The sequence below is a fragment of the Tursiops truncatus genome, chromosome 8, assembly GCF_011762595.2.
Source record: "Tursiops truncatus isolate mTurTru1 chromosome 8, mTurTru1.mat.Y, whole genome shotgun sequence".
In the NCBI taxonomy this organism is placed as follows: Eukaryota; Metazoa; Chordata; class Mammalia; order Artiodactyla; family Delphinidae; genus Tursiops; species Tursiops truncatus.
This window is the reverse complement of record NC_047041.1, coordinates 24,143,290-24,155,477: the sequence shown is the minus strand read 5'-3', so window position 1 is coordinate 24,155,477 and position 12,188 is coordinate 24,143,290. Positions and strand designations below refer to the sequence as shown.

At 38.0% G+C, this 12,188-nt stretch overlaps 1 protein-coding gene across 3 annotated transcripts in view; it reads left to right on the top strand.

Moving 5' to 3' along the window:
- ATM (ATM serine/threonine kinase) overlaps positions 1–12,156 on the top strand; it is a 140,135-nt gene extending 127,979 nt beyond the window's left edge. For all 3 annotated transcript variants that reach the window (XM_019941951.3, XM_033862083.2, XM_033862082.2), the window contains 4 exons: positions 3,702–3,816; positions 4,575–4,638; positions 8,968–9,104; positions 9,211–12,156. In XM_019941951.3, coding sequence (XP_019797510.1) covers positions 3,702–3,816; positions 4,575–4,638; positions 8,968–9,104; positions 9,211–9,394 — 500 coding nt within the window. In that variant the 3' untranslated portion in view covers positions 9,395–12,156. The remainder of the gene's footprint in view (positions 1–3,701; positions 3,817–4,574; positions 4,639–8,967; positions 9,105–9,210) is intronic.
- The last annotated feature ends 32 nt before the right edge of the window (positions 12,157–12,188 follow it).

The following is a 12,188-nucleotide window of genomic DNA, read 5'->3' as shown; positions in this document are numbered from 1 at the left end:
CCAACAAGTCATAGAAAGTAGAGGTAGGGATATCTTGGAAGACAAGAGAGGATAAATTTTCATGGAGGAAGAAGTGCTGTGCTCAGTAGTATCTGATACAGAAAGGTCAAATAAGATGAATGCTGAAAATAGACCTTTGAATTTAACAATTAATCTTAGTAAACTTTGGATAGAATGGAGGAAGTAAGATTGTGAAAAGGCAAGGATTAAATGGAAGTTAAGGATGTGTAGGCTAAGAATCTGGAACTGTTCTTCAAGAAATTTAGAAGTAAGGGAAGAATGAAGAGAAATTTGCTGCAGAGATGGGAGACACACATTTGGTCCCCTCCCCCCACTTCTTTTGGTTTTGAGGGTTTTTTGTTCTTGTTCATTTGCTTTCTTAAGATGGGAGATACTTATAGGAGAGAGACAAAGATAATTGAAATAGCAAGGGAAATCATGAAGTATGTGAAGGTGTAGCGTTGGCTTTACACTGGAAGCGTGTTAGCTTTTCCTCCAAGAGAAGAAAGGATGAGTGCTAATAGGAAAGTCTTCAGCTAGAGGGGAAAGAATTTGAGGGAAATTATATTTGCTATTCTGTTTTCTCTGAGAACTGGAAAGCATGTTTATTTGCTAATAATTGGAGGGATGGTAATTGGCCTTAAAAGAACAATAAAATTTTAAAAGTGGGTACCATGGAAATGAGACCAACGGCTGGCTAGAAAGGCATAAATAAAAAAGACATGCCAAGAATTTTAAGGGGCATTTTAGGGTGATAATCCCAAATTTGTAGTGTCATCATATGGTTTCTTCCAAGCACCCTCAGCATCCCTGGAATTTAAGTTCTAGTTTGAAGTGGTAAGTGTGGAGGAACAAGGGGCCAAGAAGATTTGAGTTACTAGTGAGAGTAATCAACTTTGCAGGCTATACCCTGAGCTGAGTAGGGAAGGAAGAGAGACTAAAAGACTAGAAATCTCAGTGAGTTTGAAGATTATTTAACACGAATAAAGGGGTAGAAGGAGAAGAGGTTTTAAGTAAAATGTAGAATTTAAGATTTCTTAGAAAGTACAGTTTTAGGAGATTATAAGTTCTATAGTATAAGTTTTTGCTAAGTGGTTTGCTAACAGAGAGTAAATTGAATTTCATTAGAACAGAGAAGATCAAGAATATTATATGGTTTTCCCCAGAATGAATTCCAGAGTTAGGACAGAGAGGAAGATTGTGAGCTAGGTCCACACCAACATTCAATGAATTTGATAGGAAATCTTAGATGTTGGGTTATAATAAATATGAGGATGAGTGGAGTTGTTAGAGCCAGAATGTGGGAACTCAGTAGAGGAGTGAAATTTTGCATGAGAACAAAAGGGCAGTGCAATGGAAGCTGCAAAGTAGAGATAAGAGTATGCCAACCGATGTCCAGGCCATGCTAAACACATCTATAAATGAGAAAGGTAAATTGGTATAACCAGTTTGGAATACTGTTTGGCATTATCTGCTAAAGCTGGGAATTGTGACCCAGCAATTCCACTGCAGTAAAAATGCACGCATGTGTATAAGAATGTTCATAGTAGTACTATTCATAATAGCCCCAAATTAGAAAGAGCCCCAACCCCCATCACAAATAGAATGGATGAACAGTCTACAGCCATACCACCCTGAACGCACCTGATCTTGTTAGATCTTGGAAGCTAAGCAGTGTCAGGCCTGGTGAGTACTTGGATGGGAGAATGGATGAATGAATTTTATTGTATTCATAAAATGAAGTACTATATAACAATGAGATTGAATGAACTATAGCCACACTCAACATGGAAGACTCACAAATACAATCTTAAGTGAAAGAATCTAGATACAATAGAATATATACTGTATAATTCCATTTATGTAAAATATAAAACTGATAAAATTAATCTATAGTGTTGGAAGTCAGGATAGTGGTAAGCCTTTGAAGAGGTGTTTCGTGATTCATAGAGAGATGAGGCGGGGCTTCTGGAATGCTGGTTACATGGGTTTGTTCATTTTAAAAATCTCAATTAGCCACACACTTGAATGACTTTGATGATTTGTACACTTTTCTGTGTATCTCTTTGATTATCTGTTGCTGCATAAGAAACCACCCCAAATTTAGTAGCTTAAAACCACTATTACTATATCTTATAGTCTATGCGTTGACTGGTCTCAGCTGGAAAATTCTCACTTATGATCTTTCACACAGCTGTAGTCAGCACCTGGGGCTGAATTTACCTTAGGATTCAACTGGGCCAGTGTCCAAGATGGCTTCTTACACATTTGATGCTTCATTGCTCCTCCATGTGGCCTCTCTGTCTAGCAGAGTAACCTGAACTTCTTACAAAGCATCTCAGAGCTCCGAGAGGAAGGAAGTAGAAGTTAAGGGTTAGCTTGCAACTGGCACAGTGTCACTTCTGCTATATTCTCTTAGAGTAGTGTCATACGACCAATCCAGATTCTTCCCTCTCTTTCTGGGACTCCAATAACAACATTAGACTATCTCACTGTATCACTTATGCCAAACCTTGTTTTTCCTTCAGCTCACCCATGGTGTCAGTGGAAACCATGTGGGGAGCCTGGACTTCCCGTGTCACCAATCTGTAGCAAGGAGCCCCCTTTCCTCTTGGATGTCAGAGGAGGCCAAGTGGGGAACCTGGTCTTCTACCACGACTTAGCAGTAAATAAGGTGGTTACTCCCAAAGCCAGCAAAAATAGAAGTGTAGATAAGATCCAGAGTCTCATAATGTAATATTTAAAAAGGTCAAAATTTCAATTGAAAATCATTTGTCAGGAAAATTGCAGTTTGAATGAAAAACAATAGACGTCAGCACTGAGGTGACAAAGATGTTAGAATTATCTGACAAAGATTTTAAAGCAGCCATCATAAAAATACTTCAAGAAGCAATTACAAACATGTTTGAAACAAGTGAAAAGGTGCTAAGTCTCAGCACAGAAATAGTTTCAACATAGAAATAGGAGATATAAAAGAGAACCAGGTGAAAATTTTATTTTCCATTTTTTGGATGATTCTCTAGAGAACTATGTTGAGTGAAAAAAGCTAATCCTCAAAGGTTACATACTGTTTGACTCCATTGATATACTTGAAATTACAAAATTATAAAAATGGAAAACAGATTAGTTATTACTGGAAGAGCAGGGGGTAGGGGTAGGCCTTGGGAGTAAGTAGGTGTGGCTAATATAGCATGAGGGATCCTTGTGTTGATGGAAATATTCTATATCTTGATTGTATCAGTGTCAACATCCTGGTTATGATATTGTACTGTAGTTTTGCAAGATGTTGCCATTGGGGAAAAGTGGATAAAAGATATAGATATAGATATAGATATAGATATAGATATAGATACACACACACACACACACACACATATATATATATATATATATATCTTCTGCATTTTAAATTCTACCCTTCACTACCTCATATTTAAAAGTCACCCTTTAACATAGAATTCTCTAATTACATCAATAAATAATTTTTTTAACTTGATTTTTTAAAATTGGAGGTGGATCTCCTCGAGAATGCTGGAGATGAAGAAGGCAGGCAGAGCAGAAACAGAATAAATGACTGTGTGTTTTAGTACTGATTGAATATTGGTGACAAATTATTTAGTGCCTCTGCAAAGTTCACATACCAGTTGAGGAAAGTAAATTAGCTATGGGACCTCCTAACCTCACTGTATTTTTTACTTCAGGAGTTGCTTTTGAACAGGGTAAAATCCTTCCTACTCCTGAAACAGTTCCCTTTAGACTCACCAGAGATATTGTGGATGGGATGGGCATTACTGGTGTAGAAGGTGTCTTCAGAAGGTAAGTCAAATAGGGTAAGGTAAGGCAGATGATTTTTGGTGTTGAAATTATTTGGATTATTGATTTCTATAGGTTATAGAGTTCACCCTTACTAGAATTATTATACATTCCAGTGCTTTACCAGTACTAAGGAAAAGACCTTGGGTAAAAGCAGTAATTATTTCCCCTTCCTTCAGACCACCTGGGACCTCACCCAATATGACACACATACTGTCCTCCCTTACTGCCTCTGGAAGCAGCCCGCCTTTAATTTTCACACCTTTGTCCTCGCTAACTCTTTGTTTACTGATCAGAACTTCTCTTGTGTGCTCATTCTTGGGTATATAAATTATCTTAAAGGAGCTTATGATCTGGTACCAATTTCTGCTAAAAGAACTTTGCAGTTCCCTGTAGTTTTCCCAGCATAGGCCTACATACTCAACTTTCTTTCTTTTTTAAGTCTACATACTCATCTTTTAACAGGGCAGATTCTAGTCAAAGTAAACTGTAATTACCATAATAATCAACTGAAAGACATGTTTCATAGTAGTATTGTGTTATTCTTATAAATGCTAAGTTCATATTCACAAATATATTTGTATTCATTTTAGAAACATCTACTGAAAACCCACTCTGCCAAGTACTATGCTCTTTGAGATATTAATTTGGGAATTATTAACAAGAATAGTCTCAGCATACTAAACATGAGTATATAGGAGGTAAAGATATGTTGAAAATGTTGGTGTATAATAAGATTCATATTTATAATGTGTTTGTAGATGCTGTGAGAAAACCATGGAGGTTATGAGAAACTCTCAGGAAACCCTGTTAACCATTGTAGAGGTAAAGTATATTATAAGGAAATCTTTATTTCTCTGCCCGATAGACTGTGTATCTTGTTAGGAAGGCACTGATTGGAAGATCAGTGCTTTGTTTTAATGAGGTGGGATGATGCTGGGCAGCAGGAGAGTAAATAGTGGCTTAGAAACTTGAGGCCTTCAGCCCCCTCAAGTTTCTTGGAATGTTACAGCACTATAAGTAACTATAACTATAACTATAACTATAACTATAACTGTATAACTATAACTATATAACTATAACTATATAACTATAACTATATATAACTATAACTATAACTATAAGTCTTTAATACATACATCAGCATTTTGACATCTTAGGTACCTTGTATGGTATTATTTTCAGAATGGTTTCCTTTGGAATTTGAAGAAAAATCAATAAGTTGTATCTCCTTTTCCCATGCCCAGGTTCAGAACCATGTAGTGAGACAGATGGAGATCAAAGTGTCAGCATTGTTACTGTAGGAACATGACTGAGCAGTGAGGGCCAAACTGGCTTGCTGCTGGTGCCACCTCAGTGCCTCTTTGCTGTCTTAACCTGGGAACAGCCCACTGAGTGGGGTTTGGGCCTACAGGGCATAAACACTCCATCAAGATCACTGCCTCATGTTGATCAGGGCAGAAAGGGAAGGAAGTCCAGCAAATTTCCAGTGCTTATGACGTTAATTCTACCCAAGTGAGAACTGGGTACCCAAGGCAGTCATTCTCTATCCTAGTAAAGGGTATGTGGGGCAAGAGATCAGGAGAGTGTCCTCCACAGGGAAGCTTGGAAGTAGAGTTGAAGCATGCCTCCCTTACATTCTTTCAGCTTTTTGTTCCTTTAACTGGTGGTGCTGGACCTGGCTGCACTTTACTATCACCTGTATTTTTTTTTTTTTTTTTTTGCGGTACGCAGGCCTCTCACTGCCATGGCCCCTCCCATTGCGGAGCACAGGCTCCGGACACGCAGGCTTAGCAGCCATGGCTCACGGGCCCAGCCGCTCCGCGGCATGTGGGATCCTCCCGGACCAGGGCATGAACCCGTGTCCCCTGCATCAGCAGGCGAACTCTCAGCCACTGCGCCACCAGGGAAGCCCGACCTGTATTGCTTTTAAACAACATTGATGTTGACCAAATTTGAACTAAACTTCTAGGGATGAGGCAAGAACATTTGTATTTTTTAAAAGCTTCATTGGCATTAACCATTAAGCCTGTGATCAACAAGGTGGAACTATATCCCAAGGAGGGTGAAATTTATAGTTTATTAGGGTGGTCCTGTGTCTACTACATTTATGAACCAAAGTCCTCTTTATGGCCCCTTTGGACTGCTGGTGGCGATATGGATTTTTGGTACAAAGAGAGTTAAAATGGGTCCCAATAGTGTGTTGATAAAGTTAACTCTTTATCAACTTGCTGTTCCCAAGGCTGGAAAAGCTTTCCCTTTTCCCCATATACATATTGTCATTTGTTTGCCATTGGTGCTGCAGCAAGAATAAATGATAACATGGATGCCTCAGTAATGCAGAAATCAAGGTCTAAAATCAAATTATCTTGCTTTTTTTGCATTTAAGACCAAAAAATCCAGACTTTTCAAATTAATTTAAGATCCCAAGAAGTTTAATGTATTCCCCAGTATTTTACTCTGTTCAGTCTCAGTCAAAAGGATTTTTGTGTCTGGGTAGATGTGGGGGTTCCTTCAGTACCGATGTCCTGAGTTAACACTTGCTAGAAGAGGGTAGTTCGTTCAAGGCTTCAGAAGTTTTATTAGTTGAATGCCAAATTGCTCGTGAGCCTCATTCTTTAAAGAGTGGTAGGAGATAAAGTTAGAGAGGTCATAGTGGGCAGATTATTTAGGGGTTTCTAACTTAGTGTGAGGATTTTAGACTTTACTGAGTAAGATGGAAACTGTTGGGGAGTTTCAGGCCACTGCATCTCCACCTGCAATAATGGTGTCACTTATAAGCTTTTATAAGCTTTGTGTGTTTTACACTGATTTGCTTAATCTTCCCTCTGTAAATCTGTCTGAATTTCCTGAAATAATTTAGTGTGGTTGTCCCAACCTTCCCAGCTGACCTCACTGTGGACTTTGTGCCTTCAGCTTTAGCAGGGTACTTCTCAGGAGTTTTGTTGGATCCCAATCCTCTGGAATGTCATTTCAGTCTCCTTTTTTGTAGTCATTACGTTTGCTCTGTTAGATTTCATTGAGCCACAGTCACTGTTTCTGATATAATAACAATTAAAACTTCTCGCTTCCTAACCCTCTTTAAGAACACTGTGACTTGGCTGCATTTCCCTTTCCTTCTCAGTACATTTGTCTCTACTGGCCTTCAAGATCTCATTTTCTTTTTCATAGTAGACCATCCTGTCTTCTAAGATTTTATCCATTCTACTAAGGTAATCTCTCCTTTTAACTCAACGGTTCTTAGCCAAGTGCAGTTTTGCTCTCTAAAGGACAGTTGGCAATGTCTGGAGACATTTTTGATTGTCATAATTGGGGCTGGGGGAGATGTGAAGGTACTATTCACATCTAGTGGGTAGAGGCAAGAGATGCCACAAAACATCCTATACACACAGCCCTCACACCAAAGAAATATCCAGCTAAAAAATGTCAGTAGTGCCAAGATTGAGAAACCCTGCTTTAACTTAATCTATATTCCTTTCTTGTTTTTTGTTCAACCAGTCCTGTTCTGATAATAAACCTAAAGTATATTTTTTTAATTACTCCAGTTCCTCCTTGATTCCAGAATTTGCAAATATGATTCCTAACACAAGCCCTTGGGTTTGAAATAATTCAATTGTGTTGTTTCTCTGTTTCAACCAAAGAAGACCATATAGTCTGTTTATAATAGAGGCCCCTATTTCTTTTCATTAGTTGGTTAATAAAATATATGTCCCTTTGGGGAGTGAAACTGGTTTGGATCCCTGAAGTCTAAACCCATGTCAGTGCCCAATTTGAAGTCCCATAGAAACCCTTAAATTTATGGACAAACCACATATATTCAGAGTCAGTCCCTCTGTACTTTTTAATAGTCCTGGAGGATGCTCAGAACAGCATAAACAGATGACCAGTTTTTGGTACTGCTGATCTAGTATTTGTCCTGGAATTAAACGTGTAATGCTAAGGGCATTTTATAGTATCAGACTGCAGACCTACCTAGAAACACAAAAAAGGCAGCAGCAAGAAAGTATTCCAACTTTGTAATGCTGGAATATCCTGCAAAATCAGGCATTCCTGGAGTTGAGTCTTCATTTATTATTAAGACTTGTATGGTAAGCATTTGCTGAGGCCTATTTAAAAAAAATTATGTGCTTATAAACACCAGGGGCAGTTAGCTGTTCTGTATTGCCGAGGTCAAAAATCCCTGTGACCGGGCTTCCCTGGTGGCGCAGTGGTTGGAAGTCCGCCTGCCGATGCAGGGGACACGGGTTTGTGCCCCGGTCCGGGAGGGTCCCGCGTGCCGTGGAGCGGCTGGGCCCGTGGGTCAGGGCCGCTGAGCCTGCACGTCCGGAGCCTGTGCTCCGTAGCGGGAGGGGCCACGGCAGTGAGAGGCCCGCGTACCGCAAAAAAAAAAAAAAAAGATCCCTGTGACCTCACTTACTAAAATTAAGACTTAGAATCACTTGCTCTGGCCATGCCAGTTATTTTAGTATTCAGATTCTACTCCATATGTAGATTTCAAGATGCCAACCATAGCACTAGACCTTGGGTTTTGAGGAGTTTTCAATAAATTATACCTTTTTTTCTCCACCCAAATTTGGAACTAATTGAGTGGAAAAGAAAGAGCCTTAAGAAGCCATAGAGATCAAAATGTCAGGTTTATTACTGATACAACTGTTGGAGAATATGGCTTAGGAGTAAGGTCCAAATAGGCTTGCTACTGCTGTCCAGCTCCCACAATCTAATATATCCCTTGGTACAGCTCACCTGAGGGAGAGTTGGGGCCTGCAGAGAGTTGGGGCCTGCAGAGAGTTGGGGCTTTGGCAAATGTTCTTACCGAAGAACTGATCAAGAGGAGAGGGAGAAGGAAAGAGTAACTAGTGCTTGTCTGCTTTTAATTGATTAGTTTCACCCAATCAGGAAACATGGGTCAAAGGATGTCACAGCCCCCAAAATGGAGAAAGAATGAATGCAGATGGGAGAAAAATCCGAGAACATCATGTTAGTATAGTTTCCTCCACAAGGAAACATGAAGCACGTGTGATAAGTTTGCCCCTCCATCCCAGTCAACTACCATGTGACTGGCCTGTATTATTTTTATAATACTGGTTCTACTGTTTCTAAATACATCATCAAAATACACATTGTTCTTCTAATACATATGTCCTCTCTATCTAGGTCCTCCTGTATGATCCTCTCTTTGACTGGACAATGAATCCTTTGAAAGCTCTGTATTTACAGCAGAGGCCAGAGGATGAAAGTGAGCTCCACTCCACTCCAAATGCAGATGACCAGGAATGCAAACGAAATCTCAGGTGAGCAGTTTTTGGGGAAGGATCTGTTGTCAATTGTTCAGATTCTCCTATTCCCAAGGCCCTTTAAACTGTTCCACCTCATTAACCTTTGTGTTTTTTTCATTAGTGATATTGACCACAGTTTCAACAAAGTAGCTGAACGTGTCTTGATGAGACTGCAAGAGAAACTAAAAGGAGTGGAGGAAGGAACCGTGCTCAGTGTTGGTGGACAGGTGAATTTGCTCATACAACAGGCCATGGACCCCAAAAATCTCAGCCGACTTTTCCCAGGCTGGAAAGCTTGGGTGTGATATTAAACATGTGATTGCCTTTGAATTCAGCCTTTAGAAATTGTATTTTGGCCTTCATTTTTAACCCACCCACATACTTCAAATAGGTATTAATATTGAACTAAGTAAACTAATGTGTTTTTTAAAAAACGTTTAATGCTTGCTTCATTTACCTAAAGATGCTTTGATAGTCTCAAGGAACAGTTTTCTCACACTTTAGAAATAGTCAGTCAGTCATGCTCTACTTCTAAGGTAAATGTTTATTTTTTCTTCTCAAGTGCATACTTGTATCATTTTCAGTAGAATCACTGACTTTTGCTTTAGCTGAAAATGCAAGCAGCATGAGTATAGCAGCAGCGCTGGCAGATTTTTCTTTAGTAGGAGTTAGAACAAATAAATATACTGCTAGTTTTGATATAGCTTTAATTAAAACTTGTTTCCCGGATATTATATATGAATGATAAAATATTAATATATAAAAGGAAGAAAATAACTTTAAAATTGTAACCATCTGTATACCATGGTAAATATGTTTGGATTTTCAGTAGTAAGATCACTCAATGTTACTCAGTAATGAAGGTGTTATGATATGGAGAACAAATTTCACAGACACAGTATGGTTACTATTTTTTAGAAATGTATATTAGACCTTCTCATTCTGTTCTCTTTATCTTTTAAGCCCTCTGTGTTTCCAGTACTTTATCTTTCTATGATGCCTTCATATCTGTCTTCTAGTTCATGAATTCTCTTGTCTCTATGTAATCTCCTTTTTAAACTATTCATTGGGTTTCTCCTTTCAAAAATTGTTTTCCATTTCTAGGTATGTATCATTCTTAAGATTTGCCTATTATTTGTTTCATGATGTCTAGTTGGGTTTTTTTTTTTTAACTTTAAGTTTCTGTTGTTTGTATATGTTGGTTTTTGTAATTGGTGGGCTGTTTATCCATGTATTTTGTGACTTTAGAAGGTGAGCTTATTTTCAGTAGGACCTTCTCATGGGAATCTTGAGTGACCTGGGCTAAGAATAATTCCTTCCAGAAAAGTTTTATGTCTGGTTATGTCATAGTTCCAGGGCTATCACTGACAGAGGACCACTCTTTCTTTAATTTCTTGGCTTCAGGGTTTCCTGACCTGAAGAGTACTATAAATTTACTGAGAGAAGACTCCCAGGCCAAGACAGACATTCTTCCACATTATCTCCCTGTGCTAGTCAGCAGAATGTTTTACCGATGACCCCCCTTTCACTGAGAGTGTAAGCCTGAATGTGTCCCAACCTTATGGACATGAGGGGAGGTGCATTTAATTACTACCCACTGCCTTTTTAAAGTCCTCTTACAAATGTTATAGCTGAAATTCATAGGTTAATGAGATTGGCAAGTTTGCCAGGATAGCTAGAATATCAGCTCACACATCTACCTCTCTGGTTTTTAGTTTCCTTCTGAAACTGAAAATTTTTGGCCATAAGGATTTCCCCTTTCTTACAACTTCTGCTATGTGTTTAAAAAATATTTCTTATACCTTACCTAGCATTTCTGTGTGTATTGTTGGAAGGAAAGGGTTTAGGTATCAAGTTTGATATATAGCTAGAAATGGAACTCTTCTGTCCCCATAGTGTCATTAGATAAACAAATAAAACTATTGACTTGTCTATTGGTGAATATAATCCTTCCTCCATCCTTAGGAAACTGTTCATCTCAGCTGCAGAGATTAAGAAATGGGTGATTGAACCTTGATGAATGAATAGGATGAATGAATAGGAAACCTATTTTTATTACCAAAGTGAATCAAGGGAATGTAGCAAACTTAGAATGTCTTTATTTAAGAAAGCCTTGAAATCTTCATGGGTGGAATAAGAAATTATCAGCTAGATGATAGTATAGGTAAGTGAATTTGTAGCTAATTCTTGCTAGTTGATGTATGTTATTCAAAGAGCTTTGAATAACATCATTAATCTACTCTTCAGCATTGAATGGTGTGCTGTAAAGCTCCTGTCCTATTCAGATTCTAAAGATTATGACAAGATGGAACAATGTCTGGAAATGAATAAGATAGAAATCTGGGAACAAATGAGGAATGTTTAGGTTTTTAAAATATTTATGATAAAATATTTGTTGTATGCTGAGTACCTGACATACATTATATGCAGTGTCTTTTGCAAGATTAGTGATGTTATTCCAGTTTACAGGTGGGGAAAGTGAAATTTGGAAAAATAAAATAACTTGTCCAAGGGCAAAATATAATATGTTGAAGGTACAAGTTTAATATGGACAATCTCTAACTTGGAAATCTTTCAAGTGAAAAGAATCTAGGCTTTACCAGTCAGTTGCTCATAAGGTCAGTGGAAACCAAGGAGAGAAGCTACTAGAAAAGCAGATAAATTACAGACTGTTTGAACAGTTGTGTTCAGATTAAGGGAGATACTATTCGTTCCACTATTCTCTGTGCTGATCATACCACCTAATTAGTAGGTAAATAAATCCATGGCCATGATAGTATATACTTAAAATATATGCACTTAGAAATGCTAAAAATTTAAATATGGCCTAAAGCAAATAAAAGCAAAGAGGAAAACCTTTGATCTTCTTAAAGATTAAAGTAGGCTAGTGTTTAAATACATAGAAAGCTAGTGTACTGGCTTGAAATATGGAGATATGTGCCACTTCAAATATTTTGGTTGTACCTTAATGAAATTATATATTTCATGTAGATTTTTTTTAGTACTATTGAATGTATTTCTTTATTACACTGTTACCTGTTTTAAAATAAATCTTAAAGAAAATGTATGCTAAGACTCATTCATTTTATTTAAATATTT